Source organism: Coregonus clupeaformis, chromosome 18 (genome assembly GCF_020615455.1).
Source record: "Coregonus clupeaformis isolate EN_2021a chromosome 18, ASM2061545v1, whole genome shotgun sequence".
NCBI classification, from domain to species: domain Eukaryota; kingdom Metazoa; phylum Chordata; class Actinopteri; order Salmoniformes; family Salmonidae; genus Coregonus; species Coregonus clupeaformis.
In genome coordinates, this window is record NC_059209.1 from 21,289,229 (window position 1) to 21,315,274 (window position 26,046).

Consider the following 26,046-nt stretch of genomic DNA (forward strand, 5'->3'; position numbering starts at 1 on the left):
ATGTCCATCACTCGTTTTATATGATATGTTACGAATTACAATTGTTATTATATGTTACGAATTTGCAAAACGTACAATATGTTACCAATTTGCAAAACGTACAATATGTTACGAATTTGCAAATCGAATAGAATGTCACAAATTATAGCTAAGTGGCTAACGTTAGTTAGCTGGCTAATGTTAGCTAGGGGTTAAGGTTAGGGTTAAGTTTAGGAGTTAGGTTAAAGGGTTAGGGGGAGGGTTAGCTAACATGCTAAGTAGTTGCAAAGTAGCTAGAAAGTAGTAAGTAGTTAACGTTGCTAATTAGCGGGCCTCCCGAGTGGCGCAGCGGTCTAAGGCACTGCATCGCAGTGCTTGAGGCGTCACTACAGACCCGGGTTTGATCCCGGGCTGTGTCGCAGCCGGCCGCGATCGGGAGACCCTTGAGGCGGCGCACATGGCCCAGCGATGTCAGGGTTTCCTCCGACACATTGGTGCTGCTGGCATCCGGGTTAGGCGAGCAGTGTGTCAAGAAGCAGTGTTTCGGAGGACGCATGGCTCTCTCCCGAGTCCGTACAGGAGTTGCAGCGATGGGACAAGACTGTAACTACCAATTGGATATCACAAAAAAGGGGTAAAAAGTAACAGCAAAAAAATAGTTGCTAAATAGTTACAATTCTAAAGTTGTCTGTGATGAGATTCAAACACGCAACCTTTGGGTTGCTAGACTTGTGCGTTATAAGCCCACCCATCCTGATCAACCACCCTGCTTTTCTTTTAACCTTAAGTAACCATCTGTCTTATGTAACCATACCAAACGTAACATATCAAACTAATTTAAAAATCCCGGATTTACATTTACTATGCTACGTCTAGTCTATGAGACCAGGCTGTTTATTTAGGCTATCTTCTAGCCATAGCGCTTGCACTAGACAGCTGCGTGTTACCACAGCCACAAAGTTAGCGTTTTGGTCTTACTTTAAGGTTAGGGTTATACATAAGGTTAGCAGTGTGGTTTGGTTTAAAATCCCAATTTAAGAAGATAAATTGTAGAAATAGGCGGGGTTTATGACTTTGTGGCTGTAGTAACTAGTGACGACCTATGCTTAGTAGGTAACTGACCTCGTGACCACCCCACGGCTCTCATCCAATGACTGCTCTCATCCATTACGTAGGCTCCGCCTCTTTACCTCTATGTAGCTCCACCAAGCGGTTGGTCTCAAAGGTCGGCAATGTTATTGAGATACAGTATGACGAAGGCATATAATAAATCAGAATTTATGTTGAAATTATTTTATGTCCAGGATTTCTTCTACTTGGAGATGACTCTGTTACCTTCAATTTACAAAAAAGACGTATCATGACAGTAGGTTTACCAATCTCACGTCCATTTTCTACATACATTATTCACTGAGAAATAAGATACCAGGTCCTACACAAATATGCCACTAGATTACGCTTTTAAAATAATTAATGCACCTAATTCGCTATGAATTAAACTGCGTAGACCAGGGGTAGGCAACCCTGTTCCTGGAGAGCTGCAGGGTATGCCGGATTTTGCTTTAACCGACCTGGATGACCAGGTGTGTTGAATTTAGTCAACCACTGAACTGATCAATAAGCTCAGTTGGTCAGTTCAATGATTGACTAAATTCAACACACCTGGTCTTGGTCGGTTAAAGCAAAATCCTGCATACCCTGTGGCTCTCCAGGAACAGGGTTGCCTACTCCTGGTGTGGTGTAGGCCTATGCTTATTTACAAAAAGTATCTATACACTGAGTGTACAAAACATTAGGAAAACCTGCTCTTTCCATGACAGACTGACCAGGTGAAAGCTATGATCCCTTATTGATGTCACTTGTTAAATCCACTTCAATCGGTGTAGGGGAGGAGACAGGTTAAAGAAGGATTTTTAAGCCTTGAGACATGGATTGTGTATGTGTGCCATACAGAGGGTGAATGGGCAAGACAAAATATTTAAGTGCCTTTGAATGGGAATTGGTAGGTAGTAGGTGCACCGGTTCTTTACACTTATTTTTTATTAAAACTGCATTGTTGGTTAAGGGCTTGTAAGTAAGCATTTCACTGTAAGGTCTACACCTGTTGCATTCAGTGCATGTGGCAAATAACATTTGATTTGAGTGTGTCAAGAACTGCACCACTGCTGGGTTTTTCACGCTCAACCGTTTCCTGTGTGTATCAAGAAGGGTCCACCAGCAAACCTGATACAAATGTGGGAAGCATTGGAGTTAACATGGGACAGCATCCCTGTGGAACGCTTTCGACACCTTGTAGAGTCCATGCCCTGACGAATTGAGGCTGTTCTGAAGGAAAAAGGGGGTGCCGCTATTTCTCAGATTACGACCGACTCATTCGGCTCTTCATGCTCTGTGACTGAGCACCACCCACTGGGCACAGACGTCAATTCAACATATATTCTACGTTGGTTCAACATAATTTCATTGAAATGATGTGGAAACAACGGTGATTCAACCAGTGTGTGCCAAGTGAGCAGTTGTTTGTAGACAAAGCATTAGACACTAATGTGTGTGTGTGTGTGTTAGAGTAAGCGAGAGACAAACTGAAATCCATGAGCATACAATAGTCATAGGACGGATAACACAACTTACAAAAACACAGACAAACAAACAAAAAAAGAATTTTGGGGGGGCAGATGGCTTCTTTGAGTCTCATTAATTGCAGTGCAGAAGTAAGGGATATATGGGTGACCTCTTATAAGCCTATTTCACCACAGTTCTAGTCTATGTTTTTTGTTGTGGGTGTCATCTCACTGTCCAGATCTGTGTGTGTTAAGAAGTCATTTTTTAGATTAGAAGCTTTACATAAATAAATGCACAAAGATTTCTTTCAATGTTCTTTTCGAAACTGGTTGAATGGCTATTTTTACCCTGTCGGCACCTGCAACTTACCACAGGTGAGAACTTGCCTCCAACCAAATTAATTAGTCCATGCCATTTTTTGACTTTGAAGTGAAAAATCTCTTTCAGTTTAAGATTTTGTTTTTGTTCCTGTGCATTTGTAAATCAAACAAATACACATGTGAACACCAACCATTTATTTTTATTTCAACTTATTTTTGAAGAAATACTGACTCATACAAGGGTGACAATCTATTTGACCGCAACTGTAATTTATCATTTTTGTAACTGTAAAATAAAGTTGATTTTATTTGACAAATTGCTTCATTGTTGAATATGTTGTGAAATACTGTATGTGCACAACTAGTTTAACAACAGAACTTGCAACCAAACCTTTATACGTGGTTAGGTACTGTATGTGTTTAGTTCACAGCAGAACAAAATAAAGATGATCCCTTTAACCCTTTTCTCAACTGGCTGGTAGAGCATGTTTTGACAGTGGATTTAGAAATGAATATGAAAAAATATATACACTTAAACTTGATTGGTCAAGTTCCCTAGGCCTCCTGCATCAATTTACATAATTTATATCATTTTGGGTTGCTGCAGTTCAGTGCTATGGCTCTCTTATGCCCACTCAGAGGGCGGTAAGAAAACTCAAAACCAGTCACCAAAGGAGACATGGGATAAAAAGGCAGGAATTCACTTGGTCATGGATAAATATTGCACAATTCCTGTTAGCAGAGACCTTGAAGAGTAGGTGGTAGTAGAAGAGTAGTTGTAAAATGTAAAAAGGCTAAAAAGCAAGAATTTTGAAAATATGTGCTCAACCAGGCAGTTATATGTCAGTATGAAGTATGAAGTATTGTGGACTAAGAAAAGGGTACATTTATTTTCTATGAAAAATCCTTATTTTGGTGAAAAATATGATTGAATTGTTGACAGCACACAACAATGCATCATAAATGCCCCTTGGGGTCAATTAATCAATATTCAGACAAAAGGTTGGCAATAGTAGTTATAAACTGCATTTAGTAATATATTGTCTCAAAAGGTAGTCTGAACATGGATCATTTGAAATTTAAGAAAACTATTTTTGGGGTACATTGTACCTATACACCACCTGGAAACACATTAATTTCACTGTATTTAAATATTCATGTTTGGACAAACAGAATTACCATACTTTGTTCAAATTTGACACCCGTCCCCATTTAACAATGCTTACAAAAGCCATTGAAGCAGAGCTAAACTCATTTATGCATTATTGTTGAAATGAGTAAAAATGCAATGCAAATTACCATTCTAATATGGCATTGCTGGTATGACCCTCTTGACTTCTCAACCGCCTGGTAGAGCTCTGTAATTTCCAAAGTATTGGAAGTTCTTGAGTTGTTAGTAATAGGAATATAATGTGAAACATTTTTTTCTGCATGTTTTTCAAGAAGAGACAGTTAAAGGGTTATGATGATTGGCCTGCCTATAACTAATTTGTGTACATCTTCATGACTGCAAATGTAAATTAGGAAGTGCTCAAGTGTTCTTTCTCTATTTTTCCAGAGTTCTTTGGCACTCAAAGGGATTGGAATTATAAACACATTTACAGCTTAAACCACAATGACATCCTGAAATAACTTGGAGAACTGATTTCGTTAGACACTCACACTGAATAGAGACATGGTGAATAAGTTAACTTCACCAGATATCTGCCTGCAATAGTGATATTTAAAACCACCCGGTAACAATCGTCATTACATTGACCCTTCTTAGATGGCATTGAGGAGTATGAGGAGATGGGGGAGACTCTCAAAGCTTCTGCTCAGTGCAATGCTGGTATCTATTGGGATCTGGATGCTTACCCAGCTCGGTCCTGTTCAGGTGAGAATGTACGACTATGGCTAGAAGTGGCTGCAGTACTCTGATGTTGACCACATTCCGCAGGACGACAGTGACTGCAGCGCAATCCTGCAAGGAGACATGATGGCCATCGAGCATGCCAAGGTCCTGTCCATTACACGCAGCTTCCTCAACAGCACGCAGGTCCCGGACGAACACTACTGTACCTGGAGCTGACCAGGGACTGTCAGAGGTTCAGGTCCACACACAAGTACCTGGAGTTCCCCCTGAGTCGTGAGGAGGAGCACTTCCCCCTGGCCTTCTCGCTGGTCGTCCACCACAACGTGGAAAACTTCAAGAGGCTGCTCGCCCCCAAAAACATATACTGCATCCATGTGGACATGAAGGCCAAAGCGTCCGTTCTTCCTTCCATCATAGACATCACGTCCTGCTTTGACAATGTTTTCTTGGCCAGCCATCCGGTAAGTGTGGTGTATGTGAGCTGGAGTCGCGTCCAGGCTGACATCAATTGTATAAGTTATCTGTACAGGGATAGCCCGCACTGGAAGTATTTCATCAACCTCTGTGGCCAGGACTTCCCTATCAAGACCAACCAGGAGATGGTGCGCAGCCTGTGGGCGCTGGCTGAGGGAAACAGCATGAAGTCAGAGTCCATGGCCAGAGGTAAGGAGGTCCACTGGAAGAAGTTGCAGCAGGTTGTTAATGTCAAAATTCAAGGAACAGAGCAGGACAAAGCTCCTCCCCCCTTCGGTGTACCCATCTGGTCAAGTGGAGTGTACATGGTGGTGAATAGGGTGTGTGTGCTGTGCTGAGGACAGCAAGGTGCTGGCTCTGATCCAGTGGGCTAATGACACTTTGACTCCCGATGAGTTCCTGTGGGCTACCATTCAGAGGCTTCCCAGCGTGCCCGGCTCCATGCACCCCAGCCCCACGTTCAACCTGACGGACATGCACGCCATCGATAGGCTGGTGAAGTGGCCGTGGTATGAGGGGGAAGAGGACGCCAGCTCTGCAGTGTATCTGCCGTGCCATGGTACCTATGTTATAGTGGTGTGGAGGAGCATCTTAGACATAAGGCACTCGCAGAAATACACTAAAGCAAATCATTTGTATCCTCTGAAATGTGATACAAAGTTTCTAACCTGTATTTTCTATTTCTAGAATGAGATAAAGAAGGATACGACAGTGATGTCATGAATCTCAAGTCATCAGGAAGTACAATATATCTGCATTGGGAGCCAAATCAAAACGTTTATGGTGCCATCTCTGTCTCATCCTTCTTAATGTCATCCTAGATAGAGGTTTTCTTTTAGATAAATAACTCAGGAAGTTCTATCAAACTTTTACATTTCCTGGTGATTTCTGATCTAAATATTATTTAAGTTAATTGAAATCCTGTCTTACCTTCATATTCTGATTGTAGTTTTACTTTCATTATTAAATAAACAATGTAATTTGTAAATAGGGAGTTTGTATTAATAGTTTTCTGAAATGTATTTCATTACAGGGGTTATTGGTCGATTATAGTTAATAAACTTGGTGCTTGGCATCACCCTGAGAGAGTTTGTCACATTAACAGTGTATCGTTGCTGCAGCAAAATAATTTTGAAAAAGTACATTTTTAATGCCCCCAACTGTATGTGGGCACAACCTTATGAGTCTGGAAAATAACTTAGTGATTGACTGATTGACAGGTTTTAAACAATTTATTACATTTCGAAAACATGTTAGTTTAAATGAAATCCAATTTCTTTCAAAAACTCTCAATCCCCATTACATGTGTCAGTTCCCCTTTAAATACTCATGCTTACTCGCTGCCAAAAGCTACAGTTTATGCGTTATCTGTTGTGTTGAACACTGCCTGCGAAGAAATCATAACTTGAGGACTTCCTGGGTTCTTGCTTCTGTGCCTCTTTCAAGCGGGGACAGACTAATAAGGTATCATACATGGTAGAATAGTCCCTCCTCTTCACCACAGGTGTGTGCAGTCAACTCTAAACCGCAGGGTCATATGGCAAGGGACAAATGGGTAGCAGGCACCAAGGAATGATCAAACACCAGAGTTCACTCTCTTATCCACTCTGTGAGAAAGAGAGAGAGGGGGGGGGGAGAGACAGTATCTTCATTAGACTAGGTGGCAGGTAGCCTAGCGGTTAAGAGTACTGGGCCAGTAACAAGAGGTTGCTGGTTCGAATCCCCGAGCCGATTAGGTGAAAAGTCTGTCGCTGTGCCCTTGAGCAAGGTACTTTACCATAATTGCTCCTGTAAGTCGTTCTGGATAAGCGCGTCTGGTAAATGACTATAGTATGGGCATAGTGTTTTGTGAGAATGTTAACCTATGTCAAGAGGGATATGTCGTCATTGGTTATAAGAGGGAACTTCAAGGGGATCCGTGTGAGAGAGGCAGAGACTATGCCTTCAAGGAATTCCTCACATGCAAATGGTTTAGCTTGTAACTTGTTCCTTGTTCCCGTTGAGCCTTCAGTGTTAGATAACATTGACATTAGGGCTCTTGTCTCGTGAGCTGGCTGAGGGGATTTTATATTAGTGCTCCAACCTTAGATGGAAAAAGGCTTCGACCTAAATACATTTACTGTAAATGTACGATACATACAGTAAAAAACCAACCAATGACACACAAACCACATCACACACAAACACACACAGACACATATGCACTCTTACTTAGTCGCTTCCTCCTGTAATTCTTCATCCAGTCTGGATCAGGGTCAAAGGTTAAAAGTTAGTAAAGGATAAGAAACACAACAAGGGGTAAAGCGCACTGTCAGTACGCATGCAGTTAGGTCAGTACATCTGGGCTATAAGGGGTTAAGAGGGTTAGGAAGGGAACGGAGAATGCTAGAAAGATACAGTTGTGCCCGCTGAAAAGTTTTTTTGACACCTGTGCCTGGATGAAGGAGAGTTCCTTGTAGCAGCAAGCACAATTGAATGTTTGTCGAGTAAGTTTCATCAAAGTTTAGAGATCCTGGTTCGAGTCCAGGCTCTGTCGCAGCCGGCAGCAACCAGGAGACCCATGGGGCGGCGCAAAATTGGCCAAGCGTTGTCCAGGTTAGGGGAGGGTTTGGCCGGCAGGGATGTTCTTGTGCCATCGCACACTAGCGACTCCTGTGGCGGGCCGAGCGCAGTGCACACTGACACGGTCACCAGGTGTATGGTGTTTCCTCCGACACATTGGTGTGGCTGGCTTTCGGGTTAAGCGGGCATTGTGTCAAGAAGCAGTGCGGCTCGGTTGGGTTGTGTTTCGGAGGATGCACAGCTCTCGACCTTCGCCTCTCCCGTGTCCGTACGGGAGTTGCAGCGATGGGACAAGAATGTAACTACCAATTGGATACCACGAAATTGGGGAGAAAAAGGGGTAAAATATAAATAAAATGAAAAATAATAATAATTCAAAAGTTTGATCAAAGTTGCATTAATTAATTTATCGTAAAACATTGTTGAATATTTATTGAATTCACATTGGGATATTAAAACATAACATGTTCCCACACTTAGAAAACACCACTTGTGCAGTTACCCACGCTTTGCGACAATTGTTCTGCCAATACCGTGCCGCGACCTAACCTTTCAACGCACCGAACTGTAGGCAGGGGTCTACGGTCAGTTGGGGTGGATTATGGGTAAAGGAGTCCCAAAGAGGTCAAACAAGTTGATCATCAAATAGAGAAAAAAAATCCCTCATGCAGAGAGCAGAAACAACCAATCACAGGACGGGACAGACAGGACACATTCTTACATATCACACAGACTGTGGGTGAGGTCATCAGATCAAATCAACCTGGGCGTATGGGGGGAGGGGTGTTAGTACCAGGAGGTAGGGCCAGTCTGAAAATACAGGATATTAGGAAAGGGTTTGGAGGGGGGGTAAGGGAACTCAACCAACACAGGCAGACCTTTTGAGTTTACCTCATACATGCAAATGTCTGTATACCCCTCTCCTCTTCGTACCTTAGACGGGAGCGGAGAGAGGCAGGAGGGGTACAGTTAGGGAGTGGACACAAGACACAGAGGATTCATCCTCCCTCCCAACCAACCACTATGGCTCTGTTTCCCTCAACTCAGCACAGGAACAATCCCAGGGTTATTATGCCTCAGCTCTATTCTGTCTTTCACACGTCTCCAATGACAGTGTCCAGGTTACAGAGGATACAGCAGGTCTCCTTTGACTCTCTACAAGTCAATGAGAAATCATCCAAATGTCTTAGTAGTCTACACATGCATTCTTGCTGCTCTCATCCAATAATTTCCTTCCACCTGTCTGACTATTTTTAATTAAGCTTAATTTAACCATTTGAGTTTAAAGGGATACTTCACGATTTTATCTACTTCCTCAGAGTCAGATGAACTCATGGATACCATTTTTATGTCTCTGCATCCAGTATGAAGGAAGTTAGAGGTCGTTTTGCGAGCCAGTGCTAACTAGCGTTAGCGCAATGACTGGAGGTCTATGGTATCTACTAGCATGCTAACGCTAGTTAGCAACTTCCTTCAAACTGGACGCAGAAGCATAAAAATGGTATCCACCAGTCCATCTGACTCTGGGGAATTAGATAAAGGGCTTCATTGCCAAAATACTGAAATATTCCTTTAAGGACAAATTCTTAGCTACAATGACAACATGGCAAGTTGATGTAGAACAGGTATAGGCAACTTGGAAGACGATATCGTGCTGGATTTTGTTATTTTCCTTTCAAATCAGCATCTGTTGCCTATCCCTGGCCTCGATTGAATGTCCCCTCAGTCTATCCCCCTCAATAACAGGCAGTAGTGCAACATTTTACACTGATTTTATGGTTCCCCCCAAAAATGAGAAAAAAAGTTGTTGAAAATGACAAAAAAGGCCCACACCACACTATTATCCTCCTCATACCACCTTTTAATAGTGACAATGTTTTGTACCAGTGTGGCTCTAAACATTGTCACGTTTAAAAGGTTGTATTACAGAATGTCAGTGTGATCTTATGCAAACGCAATGTATCAGGTGCTGTAAAGTTTATCCCCCAAATTGGCTACTTTTCTAAGATATTTTTTACAGAAATCTAGTCTGATCACACCGTTTCCCAAACTAAAGTGGTGGAACTTCATTCCACTCTCATTCCATGTGGGTGTGTGTGTTGTTACTTTATCTTCATGCTCACAATATCTTCACACACACTCACTTGATAATGCTCTCAGGGATGTTCACATACTCCATTGGAATTAGCTCTCGTAGCTCCGCCAGGCTGTTCACATACTTTATCTTACTGCTGAACTTAGAACTGCAGAGAGAGCGAGAGACAGAGAGAGAGACAGAGACAGAGACAGAGAGAGAGAGAGAGAGAGAGAGAGAGAGAGAGAGAGCAGTTGTGAGAAAGGTGGATTGGTGGCAGAGAATAGTGGGGTGCAAGACAAAGGCATGATAGAAGAACAACTTTTGGTGACACTTAACTTAAAGCTGACAGGTTGATCAAATGCATTATTACTTGTTATACGGTGCATTCGGAAGGTATTCAGACCCCTTGACTTTTTCCACATTTTGTTACGTTACAGGCTTATTCTAAAATTGATTAAATATATGTTTTACTCATCAATCTACACACAATACCCCATAATGACAAACAGTTTTTGAGACATTTCTTTGGACATAAAAAACACGAATACCTTATTTACATAAGTATTCAGACCCTTTGCTATGGGACTCGAAATTGAGGTCAGGTGCATCCTGTTTCCATTGCTCATCCTTGAGATGTTTCTACAACTTGATTGGAGTCCACCTGTGGTAAATTCAATTGATTGGACATGATTTGGAAAGGCACACGCCTGTCTATATAAGGTCCCACAGTTGACAGTGCATGTCAGAGCAAAGACCAAGCCATGAGGTCGAAGGAATTGTCCGTAGAGCGCAGAGACAGGATTGTGTCGAGGCACAGATCTGGGGAAGGGTACGAAAACATTTCTGCAGCATTGAAGGTCCCCAAGAACACAGTGGCCTCCATCATTCTTAAATGGAAGAAGTTTGGAACCAGCAAGACTCTTCCGAGCTGGCTGCCCGGCCAAACTGAGCAATCGGGGGAGAAGGGCCTTGGTCAGGGAGGTGATCAAGAACCCGATGGTCACTCTGACAGAGCTCCAGAGTTCCTCTGTGGAGATGGGAGAACCTTCCAGAAGGACAACCATCTCTGCGTCACTCCACCAATCAGGCCTTTATGGTAGAGTGGCCAGACGGAAGCCACTCCTCAGTAAAAGGCACATGGCAGCCCGCTTGGAGTTTGCCAAAAGGCACCTAAAGGACTCCCAGACCATAAGAAACAAGATTCTCTGGTCTGATGAAACCAAGATTGAACTCTTTGGCCTAAATGCCAAGCGTCACATCTGGAGGAAACCTGGCACCATCCCTACGGTGAAGCACGGTGGTGGCAGTATCATGCTGTGGGGATGTTTTTCAGCAGCAGGGACTGGGAGACAAGTCAGGATTGAGGAAAATATTAACAGAGCAAAGTACAGAGAGATCCTTTATGAAAACCTGCTCCAGAGCGCTCAGGACCTCTGACTGGGGCAAATTTCACCTTCCATCAGGACAACGATCCTAAGCACACAGCCAAGACAACGCAGGAGTGGCTTTGGGACAAGTCTCTGAATGTCCTTGAGTGACCCAGCCAGAGCCCGGACTTGAACCCAATCTAACATCTCTGGAGAGACCTGAAAATAGCTGTGCAGCGACGCTCCCCATCCAACCTGCCAGAGCTTGAGAGAATCTGCAGAGAAGAATGGGAGAAACTCCCCAAATACAGGTGTGTCACGCTTGTAGCGTCATACCCAAGAAGACTCGAGGCTGTAATCGCTGCCAAAGGTGCTTCAACAAAGTACTGAGTAAAGGATCTGAATACTTGTTGTAAAGTCAAGGGGGCTGAATACTTTCCAAATGCACTTTGATAGCTTACTTGTAACTCTTAATTTAAACATAAAAACAGATCTTAATATTTTTTATGAAATGTCAGGGAGATATAAAGTCACTCAACCAGTTTAAAATCCGTCTTACATAAACAAAGTTCTCGTATAATACATGGGTAACTAACTCAAAATACTCTACATATCATTCAACCTGAACAATGTAGGCCATTGTATGTGACACCATCTTACTAAACTCTGGTATCTGGTATGATACATTGTCTTTTAATTTATAAAGCTCTTTTACAAAAATCCCGCTGTACATCATTAATAACCTTTAGACAAATGAGTTACCACACCCGGTTTCGGGGATGGCTAACTCTGGAAATTCCTTCGGTCTTTACAGAGTTAAGTAAATCATCTTATTTGTACCGTATTTGTGGAACAATCTTCAAAATTCTCTTAAATTAGATGTATTTGTGCCTCTAGGGCAATTCAATAATGTTTTTTTTTTTTTTTATGACCGTGTTTTGTTTCTGTTTGCATTTCATATTTAATGTTTGTATTTTGGTAATTTTCTGTAATTCAGGGCTCTTCTGTAAAAGAGACCTTGGTCTCAGTATGACTCCCTGGTAAAATAAAGGTAAAATAAATGTGTGAGAAAGCATGGGTATCTCCACCTTATGAAGGGTCTGATGATTCCCAACACTGTTCGGATAAACCATGACGGATGGACAATGATAAAGGATTTCAGATTCTTCCTGAGCCTGACATGAGACATGAAAACACAAAAGAAAACAAGAGTTAGTGAGAATTGAAGCATGAGTCTGTATGTACTGTATGCATGTGTGTGTGTGTGTGTGTGTGTGTGTGTATTTTTGGTTTACTATGCTTGTGGGGACCAGAAGTCCTCACAAGGATAGTAAAACAAGGGGACATTTTGCGGGTCCCCACAAGGAAAAAGGCTATTTTAGAGGTTTAGGGTCACAATTAGGGTTAGGGTTAGAATTAGGGATTTGGGTTAGGTTTCGGGTTAGGGGTTAAAGGAGGAGTTTACCCCCCAAAAAAGAAACTCCCTAGTGATTCCATACATTGAAACAACTGCTGCAGCTTTGGTGGCTAGAGGGAGGCGACCATCTGAAGCTCAATTTGTCTAAATTCTTCATCCGAAAACTCAGGCTCAAATACATTGTAAATACGGTTCGACAACAACATTGGCACCCCTCCAGTAGTTTTCTTCATCAATCGCAAGTGTTTAATCATTTTACATTTTAGTCATTTAGCAGCTCTTATCCAGAGCGACTTACAGATAGTGAGTGCATACATTTTCATACTGGCCCCCCATTGGAAACGAACCCACAACCCTGGCATTACAAGCGCGATGCTCTACCATCTGAGCTACAGTATTCGTCAGACATACAGTATTTGTAGGTTGTTGTTTACTTTGTATAACTAATGTGTAACGCTGTCTTCACTTCTCCGCCGAATAAAACGTGCATCTGTGAATAAGGGCATAACGTGCAGTTTCTACGTAGCAGGGATTCCCCCGAGAGCACACATGCACAGTTGTTACCCATCTGGCTGCTGTGGCAGTCGGCTACATAAAATGATCGCAAAAGTTTTAGGTGGAAAAGTACACATTTCCTAACTCAAAACTGTTGGTAGTTTTGACAAAAATTGCTATTTTGGCCATATGCTTTCAATAAAACAATGAATTAGTCCAAACTTCACAGATTTCTGAATCATGAATTCACTGGCAACAGAGCATAGTGAGGCCTGCATCCAACAACGTCACAAGTCACGTGACCCGTTTTTGCAGCTGTTTCAGTACAGCACTACAGGGAGAGAGGGGGGAGATGGCAAATGCAGCAGTAGTTTCAATGTATGGAATCACTTGAGAGTTTCTGGATTTTGGGTAAACTTCTTTAAGGTTAGGGTTAGGTTAAAGGTTTAGGGTTAGCGGTTAGGGAAAATAGGATTTTGAATGGGAATCAATTGTTTGGTCCCCACAAGGATAGAAAAACAAATGTGTGTGTGTGTGTGTTTGTGTGTGAGACTTGTTACCTCCTGTCAATCATCTGGTAGCACTTCTTCATCCAACCTAGTCCAGGCATCCTCCTGCGGGGTGTGGCTCCATTCAGATACACAATCATGTAGTCTTCAGCAACCATGAGCTCCAGAGTGCTGATCACATACCTGAACATACACACACAATACTGTTGAGAGCATTATGATACATGATGATACAGTACATGCATGATATGCTTATGGATCCATGACTTGATCACAATCAATAGCAGTAGCACTTACAGGAAGAGGTTCTCCATGACGTAATGATAATCATCACAGTTACTGTCAGGTAGGAAACACGCTGCAAACACGATGATGGCATTCAGGTCACCATAGTAACCTGTGGAGAGGGAGGAGATGGGGTGGGCCCATCAAGAGGAGGCGTCTACTGAATACTCACAGGCTATTCAATGCAAAGGTGTGTCTGTGTGTGTCAGGGTTGGGGTCAATTGAAATTGAAGGCACTCAATTCAGGAAGTGATTTGAATTAAAAATGCAAACATTTAAAAACGTAATAGCTTCTCCTTTTCAATTGATTGGGAAATCATAAAAAATGGATGCCATTTTATTTTATTGTTTATTTCCTGAATTGACTGACTTCAATCCGACTTGGAGTGTGTGTGTGTGTTTGTACCTCCATGAGAGATGACTCTTTGGTAAGGCTCAATACACTTCATGTCGATGCGGTGCTCCTGCTCCCCGATTACGACTGTCCTCCACAGTTTGGCGTCCTGTCGCTCCTCCTCTGCACTGTATTCTGGGATAGCCTCGCTAGGCTCCCTGTCTGTTTCCTGATTGGACCCCTGGGGGTCACCTGTTGGTAAAATAATTATATATCTAATGGCCTAACTCACACACATCATGATGAAGCATATGAATACAGCTAGACGAGTCTTCAGTAGACTTCAGTGTTCACTTCATCTCATGAAAAAAAAAAATGCAAATACACCTTGCTCGACATGTATGGGTGAGTGTATGGGTGTCTTACTTTGTCCTGTGCTGCATGTGAGTCTTTCTCTATTGTTTGTGGTTAATTATTTACAAACAAATTATTGAAAGTGTCTGTTCATATATTGAATTGTGTCAAACAATTGAGTAGAGTCCATGGTTGTTTTAGTCTGTCTGTCTGTCTGTCTGTCTGTATCATGTGTGTATAATGAGCATGTGTGTGTATATGCATGTGTGTGTATGTGTCTCACCTAGTCCGTTGAACTCCAGGGAGTCGGCCTCGTCAGGTGTGTCCAGCTCGTCCAAGTTGATGTCCAGATCATCGCCCGTATCCAAGGCGTCGTCAGGCGTATCCATTGCGTCATCAGAGAGGACGGAGCCCTCGCTGCGGTCCAGAGACACGTTCATGGGCGGGGCCACCAGCTTCTTCCTGGGTGGGACACTGGCCCCATTCAGCTCCAGTGAGGAAGGGGGATCTAAGGCAAATGTTCACAATATGTTAGTGATATGTTTCTCTGTATGCTAATGAATATTTCCTCATAAGTTCTTGAATTCATGATCAGTAAGTGGTGATGCAAGACCAATTTACATCATTTTAAAAAATAGCATTAGTGGAGAGGATAGATAGCAATACCTTTAGAGACATTGATACACTAGAATGACTATGAGATGAGATAATAACTTCTTATTTGAGTGTAAATCTATCTACCACAAATTGGTAGCAGGATGCTAGTGGCGTTGGTTGTCACATAGATATTCCATGTCCCACTCGCACCATTGGTCAAGAGAAAGTATTTAGACCCACAGATCAATGACAACTGTGACTGCACAGATGCAGTATTTTCTTGAGTGTGTTGAAAAGTGTGTTGAAAAGTGTGTGCCTGGTGCATGTGTGTATGTGTATCACCTGGTCTGTTTTCCAGCCCATCTGTGTCGTCTTTATTTGAGGCCATCATCCCAGCATCGTCTGAAGCAGGCCTACCCAACAACACACAATAATCCAGTCATGAATAAAACAACCATGGACTCTACTCAATTGAGGAATTAAAACACATTCAAGAAAATGTGTTTGACACAATTCAATATATGAACAAACACTTCCAATAATTTGTTTGTAAATAATTGACCACAAAGCAAGAGAAAGAATCACTAAATGCACGTGGACCAGGGACAATACAACCTTTTTTATTAGCCTCCAAGCCGCACCCCCAGACCCTTATTAGCATAACTCCCATTAACAATGGGGAGTTAGACAAAGACTCACACGCACTCACGCATGCACACACTTTCCAACATACCCAGCTTTCCTAACAATAGGACGAAAATATACTAACAACTAACCAATTGCTTCTAATCTAAAGAGAGTTGTTGTTGTTGGTGAAATTCTCTCCAAAAAAGATGCAGAGATGCTCTACAAACTCACCTCTTTCCAGACAACCAGGTGATCTCTGTGCTGCTCTCCTGTCAACTGGGATGCCACACACTTTTCTCTCTCTTCCCCAACTCTTGTTTTCTTTATCTTTCACACTTTGCCTGTCTTTATGGCTGTTTCAGCCCCTCTGTTTCTTTCTTTTCTGTCTCTTTCAGCATAAGGGACTCGGTCCCTCATTCGTTATATTGGAGTCATGTGACCTCCCTCTGAGATGCTCAGCTGTCGCAGAGTGCAGAGCGTGTCAAAATAAACACAAATTAAGTATAAAATATATTAAGCTATGTTTAGTTACATTTGTCCACTACTCATTCTAAACTTAGACTCAATGTCAGCCTCCAAAAAATATAGTTAAAAAACAAGATTGTCACAATGAACTTAATTGTCAAAAATACATTGGATCTATTTAGAAGTTAGTTCCCCACTTTCTCATGAACAGGACAGCAAACAGACCTCAATCACAATTATTCACACACACACACAAAAATAGGGGGAGGGGTCATACTTATCCCCCTGTAACCAAAGAGGGGAGGAGTCATTTGAATTACAAAGAGGGGCGACAAGGCAAGACAAACATCCACAACCCACTGGTTGAATCAACGTTGAATTGACGTCTGTGCCCAGTGGGAGTGCAACTGGGGCAGAGGAAAAAAATTACCAAACACACACAGACACGCACCAAAAAATGGAGTAAACACTTCATAAGAGAACAACCTAAAGTTAATCTCACTGAAACTGCTCTCCATTTGAAACACTGCCTATTCAAGGGAGTGTACATCTAAGCACATAGAATGTTGGAATTTGCATGTAGAGTTGTCACACATTCACATAGACATAATAAATACACTGTAGTATGATATGACATGTGGCCCATTCTGGAGCATAGATTGGAATGGAGCCAACTCCATTGCTTGGGAGCGCATCCACATTAATGGGACAGTTGCCAAGCAACAGAGGTCAGGACTACCTAATAAGTGGCCCATCCCACAGAGGAATTTGTGTGTATGTGTGAGTGTGTGAGTGAGTGAGTGAGTTAGTGAGTGAGTGAGTGAGTGAGTGAGTGAGTGAGTGAGTGAGTGAGTGAGTGAGTGAGTGAGTGAGTGAGTGAGTGAGTGAGTGAGTGAGTGAGAGAGAGAGAGTAAGAGTCCCCTGTAGCTCAGTTGGTAGAGCATGGCACTTGCAACGCCAGGGTTGTGGGTTCGTTTCCCACGGGGGGCCAGTATGAAAAATGTATGCACTCACTAACTGTAAGTAGCTGTAAAATGTAAATGTAAAGAGAGAGAGAGAGAGAGAGAGAGAGAGAGAGAGAAGTACACACACACACAGTTGAATACTTCAGCAATCTGGTTCTACAGTGAAACCTTGAGATGCAAATAACCCCCCCAAAATGTTGAGGAAATAGAAATGCTTGGAGGTCCTTATGCAATATTATTCAATTAAAAACATGTGTGGATCAAGACAAACTGCATGATGTAAATCCAACACAAATTAAAGACTGTACTGAAAATAAAAACACACACCTGTAAGGCCGGTTTCCTGGACACAGATTAAGCCAAATTCTAGACTAAAAAGCAATGGAAATTCTACATTTAAATTGTGAGGTTGAGAGTAAGTAATAATTGTTGAGTAATACTTCTGGAATAACCATTCTGGATATTCAAATATGAGGCTCTGGGCTACACTAGATAGTGAGCTGCTACTATCACTCACAAAACACTCACACACAGAGTGAGATACATCATGCAATGGGAATCAAATAGATTAAACTGATCCATTACTGATCCTGCAACATGGAAAAACAATAAAACACCAACATGTAAATTTGGGGCGCTGACACAGCCTCAAAAACACATACATGTAAACACAGTAGGGCTGGGAATTGCCAGGGACCTCACGATACGATATTATCACGATACTTAGGTGCCGATACAATATGTATTGCGATTCTCACGATTCTATATGTATTGCAATTTGGTAGTGTGATTTTATTGCGATTCGATGTTCCAAACATATTGCTCATTATATAGTTGAAGTCAGAAGTTTACATACACCTTAGCCAAATACATTTAAACTCAGTTTTTCACAATTCCTGACATTTAATCCTAGTAAAAATTCCCTGTCTTCGGTCAGTTAGGATCACCACTTTATTTTAAGAATGTGAAATGTCAGAATAATAGTAGAGAGTGATTTATTTCAGCTTTTATTTCTTTCATCACATACCCAGTGGGTCAGAAGTTTACATACACTCAATTAGTATTTGGTAGCATTGCCTTTAAATTGTTTAACTTGGGTCAAACGTTTCGGGTAGTCTTCCACAAGCTTCCCACAATCAGTTGGGTGAATTTTGGGCCATTCCTCCTGACAGAGCTGGTGTAACTGAATCAGGTTTGTAGGTCTCCTTGCTCGCACATGCTTTTTCAGTTCTGCCCACACATTTTCTATAGGATTGAGGTCAGGGCTTTGTGATGGCCACTCCAATACCTTGACTTTGTTGTCCTTAAGCCATTTTGGCACAACTTTGGAAGTATGCTTGGGGTCATTGTCCATTTGGAAGGCCCATTTGCGACCAAGCTTTAACTTCCTGACTGATGTCTTGAGATGTTGCTTCAATATATCCACAAAATGTTCCTTCCTCATGATGCCATCTATTTTGTGAAGTGCACCAGTTCCTCCTGCAGCAAAGCACCCCCACAGCATGATGCTGCCACCCCCGTGCTACACGGTTGGGATGGTGTTCTTCGGCTTGCAAGCTACCCCCTTTTTCCTCCAAACATAACGATGGTCATTATGGCCAAACAGTTCTATTTTTCTTTCATCAGACCAGAGGACATTTCTCCAAAAAGTACGATCGTTGTCCCCATGTGCAGCTGCAAACCGTAGTCTGGCTTTTTTATGGCGGTTTTGGAACAGTGGCTTCTTCCTTGCTGAGCGGCCTTTCAGGTTATGTCGATATAGGACTCGTTTTACTGTGGATATAGATACTTTTGTACCTGTTTCCTCCAGCATCTTCACAAGGTCCTTTGCTGTTGTTCTGGGATTGATTTGCACTTTTCACACCAAAGTACGTTCATCTCTAGGAGACAGAACGCGTCTCCTTCCTGAGCGGTATGACGGCTGCGTGGTCCCATGGTGTTTATACTTGCGTACTATTGTTTGTACAGATGAATGTGGTACCTTCAGGTGTTTGAAAATTGCTCCCAAGAATGAACCAGACTTGTGGAGGTCTACAATTATTTTTCTGAGGTCTTGGCTGATTTCTTTTGATTTTCCCATGATGTCAAGCAAAGAGGCACTGAGTTTGAAGTTAGGCCTTGAAATACATCCACAGGTACACCTCCAATTGACTCAAATGATGTCAATTAGCCTATCAGAAGCTTCTAAAGCCATGACATCATTTTCTGGAATTTTTCAAGCTGTTTAAAGGCACAGTCAACTTAGTGTATGTAAACTTCTGACGCACTGGAATTGTGATACAGTGAATTATAAGTGAAATAATCTGTCTGTAAACAATTGTTGGAAAAAGTACTTGTGTCATGCACAAAGTAGATGTCCTAACGACTTGCCAAAACGATAGTTTGTTAACAAGAAATTTGTGGAGTGTTTGAAAAACTAGATTTAATGACTCCAACCTAAGTTTATGCAAACTTCTGACTTCAACTGTATGTCTGCTGCAGAGGGACAAGAGAGAGCCATGAGATAACGAGTTTTGATCAGTCATGGAAATAAAAGTGCTGAAAACAAATTGGCTCCTTATTTAAAAAGAAGATGAAGAACAAGCTATGAAGGAAAAATACTGTTTTGGTGCAGGTACAGCCAACTAGCGCAAAAATAATATTGTGATATTGTCAAAACAAAACAATACGATATAGCGTCAAAAATAATATCCCAATATGTAAATGTCTTGATTTTTTGCCCCATCACTAAAACACAGTCCCAAACATACACCTCGACTCGGGACCACCATCACACTGTTGTCCTATTGGTTCAGTATGAATCTGTACTGCACTCCTGTGGTAATACACAATACTGCAGCTCAATGTCTCCTCCCTAGTCTCCAGCCTATTCTAATGTAGTCAATAAAGGTTGGGGAAAAAAATACAAATTAGATACTGAATACTTGAGGGATTCTCAAAAGACAACAAATACTATTTAAACTCAGATCTGTTAAAATATGGAATTGTAATTGGTCCTAGATATGTTTGTACTCCTATGGTCATTTCCATGCCAACCAAGACAGCACAAACAGATCTAGGAGGAGGCTAGTAAAAAACGTACCTGGAGAGTAGAAAGTGGGCATAGTCATCAGGAACATACTGGGTCTGCTCTTCAGTCTCATAATGGGCATGGTCTTCAAGAAGACACTTAGCGTTGCCCGTGGGGTCATATGGCTCTTCAGGAGTTCTGGAGTGGTCTTGACGTTCAGCCTCCCAGTGGGCCTGGCCTTCACTCTCATAATGGCTATAGTCATCAGACCGGTCTTGGCCATTGCCTTCAGTATGGTAGTAGTAGGAAGTAGAAGTATGTCCTTTAGCCTCATAGTGTTGGCTGAGGCCATCATCTCTCTTATCTTCAGCATGGTCGTGGGTTTGGTGGTAGGCATGGTCTTCAGTCTCATGGTAGTCCACAGATGGATGATCAGTATGTGTGTGGTGGTCAGTGTGGCCATATCCATACTGGGTGTAACTGTTGTTGGCTTGGTCCTGACTTGCTGTCCACTGGTGAGGAACACTCTCGCTGGATTGCTGGTTCCAAGGCTGGGTTGCAACATCTTCAAGTCTGAAGGGAGAAAAATTACAAAACAGATGAAAATACATAGCAAACATGTAATAATCACTGACTGTCAGTCATTCTCATGTCCACTAAAGAGTGCAAATACAGATTCTCACACACACCTTGTGTAAGACAGAGGGGAGCTGGCTCCATTAGCTGTGGTGGGGATACATCTGTAATGAGGCAGGTAATGCATATTTAATGAGGCGTAAACAGATTTATAAACACACCCAGGGCTGAGATCAAAGTCTGGCGCAACAAACACACACACACACACACACACACACACACACACACAGGGATCCCTTGTTTCATCTTCAAAAGCTCTGTTCATGCTGGAGAGGGGTATGAGGCCACACGGGTGCAATATCCCCTCTCTACCCCCTCCACCCACCCCATTCTTCTCTCACATAGAACACACCATCTCACTCTCCTGAGAGCTTTTAACTCTGCTTCCACAGTCTGTGCTACTTTACAAATACCCAGCAGCTGTTTAGAGACCCATACACACTCCGAAACCCATTGAAAAGGCAGGATGGTCTAAGGGCATACACAAAGAAACACCATAACTCTCATTTATGTAAACAATTGTACAGTGTGCAATATACTGTATGTTACTTTATAGATATTACTTACCCCAGATCAGATGAGTCGGCTTCTTCAAAATCATCTCCATAACCTCCCCTTTTATGATTAACTAACAGGTCTTCAAGGCCCTGTAAAGGTCTTCGGGGCTGATTTCTCATTGGTTGCTCAGCTGCAAAGTCAACCTGACCCTGCGAGAACCTGTCAATCATTGGCTGTGCTGTCAGTCTATCTCCATCCTCTGAGAAATGACCTCCACACGGATGCTCACTATTCTCCAGTAGCTCATCGGTAGGCCCAGGGTTTGGTGCATGGGTGTGGCTGTGTATCACCCCACATCCTCCTTTCTCCATCTCCTCACCTGCGTCCCAACTGGGAGGGTCCATTCCAAACTCCTCCTCCTCCTTGTCCATGAGGTCGCCTGAGAACGGAAGCCCCACCTCTTGGACAGGAGAGGGACCACCTGATTGGTTATCGGGAGTGCCCATCAACGAGCTGTCCCCCAATGGGGATGGTGAGCTGTCTGTGAGGGGGAGGGGAGACTGGGGGATGGCGTGCTGCCGCTGCTGGTCGTCTTGTTCCCTCAGCAGAGAGCCCCAGGCCTGGCTCCGTTGGGAGGGACATGTGGCGGCGGAGGGGGAGAGCCCGCCCTCGTCTGAGTCCTCCAGAGAGATCTGAGAGTGGACGTAGACCTCCTCCCTGGCTTTGAAGAAGTGTTGTTCTGCTGGGTATCTCAGGGAGGCGCTGCTACTTTTTACAACTTTGGCGTTCGTCTGGCCATCATAGCTGTCCTCATCCACGTCCGAACTATCGAGGCCCGCCACTCTCATCTCTGACTTGTGGAGGCTTGACCGATTGGTGTCTGATTGGCCACGGTCGCTTATCTCTGTGGTTACTTGGATTTGAGGGCTTACAAGATAAGAGGCGGCTGTTTCGGAGTACCTTTGGTTGGTTGCGTGTGAGCTTTGAAAGAAACCAATCCCATTTGCGTTGGCTTCGGTAGAGTGGTCTACGTCTGTGTGAATAGGTGAAATAGGATTGTCACCTGCAACTGAGCAGTATGGGCTGTGGATATCTATGTTTGTTAGATCATGCCTATTTAGCTCATTGTTTTCTTCGGGATGTCTGTGAGAGGCTGTGCCGGATTGGAGAAAAGTAGCCACATAAGAGAGCATGCTATATGTCTCTAAGGATGTAGACCCCTCCCTCCTGCCTCTATCACAGTCTTTGGTTACATTCCTCTCTCTATAATCATCCTTCCTCTCTCTATCACTCTCTCTGACCGTCCCTGACACAATGATGTAGTCCATTTCCAGGCCCGATGAGGAGTCTCCGTCTGAGTTGGACCTGACATCCTCGCGGCTCCCGGGAGGAAGGCTATCTGGGCTGGGCTTGAGCCTGTCTTTTTCCCCTGAGCTGGAGCTCAGTGACATAGCATCCATAGTGCTACGATCTTCCATATGATGAGGTCCCCCATCCGGATAGATCACCTTAGTAGTCCACTGGAGGGATGATGCGCCATTTGGTGGCGATTCAGAATCACCTGGTTTCACAACAGGGGTGGATAGGTGGTCCCAACTGTCAAGCTTTGGGGTTGCAGAGGGTTGAGTCTGGGTTGTGGCTGGATCTTTCCATGTTTGGTCAAAGTTTAGCTCAGTGACTGGCTCCTCCCTGTGACTCAGAGGCAAGACGTCACTCTCTGTGGGGGAGGAGCCATCGTCCACCAGCACGAATGGGGAATGGCTACTCAGGTCCTCTGTCCAATCTGGGCCCTCCGATGCCTCAGACCCCTGCCCTCTGTTGTCATACTTGCTCTCCACAGAGTGGCCCCCTGGAACTGGAAGCTGCCCATTTCTGGTCCCGTGGCCCAGTCCAGAGGTTCCGTCGAATAGGAACACCTGTCTGCCAGTGGAACACTGGACAGTCAACTGTTCAATGCCTGTCGTTGTTGACCCGCTATAATCACTGTTGCCTTTCACAATGGACGCCTGATGTTCAGTGGTGCTTCCACTTGATTCTGGATTTAGCACTGCTATAAAAGGGCTGGACTGACCTTGGATCAGTTCAGTAGTGTCTGTTCCAGGGCTGGCCTGGAGGTCAGGGGAGGAGGGCTGACTCCAGACGCCTCCTTCTCCTATGTTATCATACTCAGAGGTAGACGTCACCATGTTGGGGACGGGGACGAGCATGGCCCCCGGAATTTGATCCTGTGTAATTTGATTCTCTGTCATCATGTGATCATCATGCCCTGATTGGGGACATATTTTCCCCTCGTCTCCTTTGATGACTATCTGAACTCTCTGGGCCTGCCTCTTTACATTCTCTTGTAGTGGAGAGGCTTCTTCTGAATATCTCCTCTCCCCCTCCTGTTGCCTTAGGTCTGTCCCAGGCTCTGCCTCCCAGGGCTCCATGCCAGTAAGCTCCTCCCTCCCAGTCCCAGCGTCCTCCGGACTGGTTGCCATGGAAGCGCTGTCTTCCTGTATGGTGGTGTTCCACATGTCCATCCCCTCGCTAGACACACCCAGTGGACTCTCCAAGGATGTTCCCAGCGCAGGGAGCCCGCAGGAGTCCGACCGCTCCGATAGGTCGGCCATGTCTGGGGTAGTGAGCGTGGATTGGCTGTCTTCGTGGATTGTCATGTTCCATAGGTCCAGAGACTCTGGGTAGGACGCTGTCGTGACGCTGGTGGTGCTGGTCGCACTGTCCGATTTGAGAAATCCCTTCTGGGCTGTGTAGGTCCAGAAGTCCAGCTCTGTGGCCTTCCTGACTAGACCATCCTCTTCCTCCTTCGAGGTCTCTGGCGTGAGAGTGGCCAGAGCCTCTCGCTTTTTTCCTACCACACGGGACTGTGCACGTGATGTGACTTTGAGGAGCTTCCCTTCTCTGTTCTCTTCGTCCGGAGGAGTGAGCTGCAGATCGCCCAGTGTCACTGGCTGCCATGGTTCTGTGAAGCCTGAGTCAGGGTTCCAGGTCTCGTAGGGTTCTATGTACTCATTCACAAGGGTGAGCTGTCTCTCCACTGGTTTGGAACAGACATCCTTCTCTTCTCGCGGCTTAGCATTCCTAACATCTCCTTCTCCTCTTCCTCCTCCGCTATCCTTGTCCTCTCTCAGTCCCTCCAGATCAATGTCAGGGTTAGGACAATCTGTGCAGACAAACCCAGCCTCTGTCAGGCTCCACGTGTTGGCGTCATCTGAGGTGGAGCCCTTAGTATCCAAGCCAAAGTCATCCCATGCCTCTGACGAGGATACACTCTCTTTGTGCTGCAGCCCGTTGATTCTCTGAGCGACGTCCTCTGGAAAGAAGCAGACCTCTGTGCCACTGTGAGTGCTGCTACCCACAAGGCTGTTGACAGGAGTGGGAGGGACCCTGTTCACGCTCTGGTCCATCAGAGCTCCTCCCCCAATCAAGTCGCTCCCCACCAAACCTCCATGCCCAGCTGACGAATCAGGGGTGTAGAAATCCACCATGCTCAGCTCGTCAAACTCAGACAGGCTGGAGCTGCCATGGCCTCCTGTACCTCGAGAGGAGCGCAGCACTGCATCTTCTGCAGGTGGAGAGGCGTTACTGCAGTGCAGTGGGTCGAAGCTGAACAGCTCAAAGTTGTCGCCGCTCCTGTTCCTGCTTGAGTGTCTCCTCTCATGCGGGATGGGGGACAGGGAGGGGAACCCGAGTGCCGGGTTCAGGAGGAAACCCCCGGCCATTGCCTCGGCTACCGGGCTGTCATCGCTTAGGAACACGGAGCTCTCCTTGGAGGAGCGGCTGCTGCGGATGGTTGCCAGGCCGCTGTCCGGGCTCACCAGGTCGGCACCCACGTCACCAGGCATCGCCACGGCAATGGGGCCCTCGAGCCTCTCCACGTCAGAGCCGTACATGTCGGTGAAGCCCGAGGAGCCCTGGGACAGCGGGGCGCTGCCTGCCACGCCCTCCGTGGAGGAGGTCCTGCTGGTGGGGGCGCAGGTTAACAAGCGGCACCGGCGCTCCATGAACTCCTTGAGGAACTCCATGACCAGGGGTCCCAGACCTCCAGGTGAGTCTGCCAGGGCCTTGTGGTGGTAGAGCTGCAGGGAGCCTTGGGAGCCCTGGGAGCCCTGGAGACAGTCCACAGGCTCCAGCCCCAGAGAGGAGCTCGCTGACTCCTCCAGCTCACAGCAGATCTGGAACAGAACCGGAACAACAAGTGGAATGATGACATGGTGTAAAAAATGCTTTGGCATGGCCAAGGCCAAAATGAAATCTGTTCCATTTTGATGTTATTTAAACAGAAATGTTCAATACAAGTGATTAACTTTTTCACTTTCAAATGTCAATGTATTTATATTATTTCCAACATACACTGCAAATATGTTTGTATATATCTTTACTGGGTGATGTGTGTGCATATCTCTCTATTAGGTTATGTTTGTGTTAATCTCTCCGGTAGGTGATGTGTGTCTATCTCTCTGGTAGGTAATGTGTGTATACAGTGCCTTCAGAAAGTATTCATACCCCTTGACTTATTCCACATTTTGTTGTGTTACAGCCTGAATTCAAAATTGATTCTAAATTAATTAATTCTCACCCATCTACACACAATACCCTGTAATGACGAAGTGAAAACATATTATTATTATTTTTGCAAATGTATTGAAAATGAAATA

At 44.2% G+C, this 26,046-nt stretch overlaps 1 protein-coding gene and 1 pseudogene across 4 annotated transcripts in view; one reads left to right on the forward strand and one right to left on the reverse strand.

The window, feature by feature from the left end:
- The first annotated feature begins 4,753 nt into the window (after positions 1-4,753).
- Positions 4,754-5,913, forward strand: LOC121550737 (annotated as a pseudogene).
- Positions 5,914-6,413: 500 nt separating this feature from the next.
- LOC121550738 overlaps positions 6,414-26,046 on the reverse strand; it is a 63,869-nt gene continuing 44,236 nt past the window's right edge. The window contains exons 8-20 of one of the 4 annotated variants that reach the window (XM_045226791.1): positions 21,458-25,563; positions 20,944-20,994; positions 20,327-20,827; positions 15,530-15,600; positions 14,874-15,098; positions 14,309-14,488; positions 13,915-14,014; positions 13,669-13,800; positions 12,285-12,371; positions 9,897-9,995; positions 8,644-8,685; positions 7,402-7,434; positions 6,414-6,797 (exon numbers count right to left, since the gene is read on the reverse strand). In XM_045226791.1, the coding sequence (XP_045082726.1) occupies positions 6,767-6,797; positions 7,402-7,434; positions 8,644-8,685; positions 9,897-9,995; positions 12,285-12,371; positions 13,669-13,800; positions 13,915-14,014; positions 14,309-14,488; positions 14,874-15,098; positions 15,530-15,600; positions 20,327-20,827; positions 20,944-20,994; positions 21,458-25,563 (5,658 nt within the window). In that variant the 3' untranslated portion in view covers positions 6,414-6,766. The remainder of the gene's footprint in view (positions 6,798-7,401; positions 7,435-8,643; positions 8,686-9,896; positions 9,996-12,284; positions 12,372-13,668; positions 13,801-13,914; positions 14,015-14,308; positions 14,489-14,873; positions 15,099-15,529; positions 15,601-20,326; positions 20,828-20,943; positions 20,995-21,457; positions 25,564-26,046) is intronic. The other 3 variants (XM_045226793.1, XM_045226792.1, XM_045226794.1) reach the window with 3 other exon arrangements.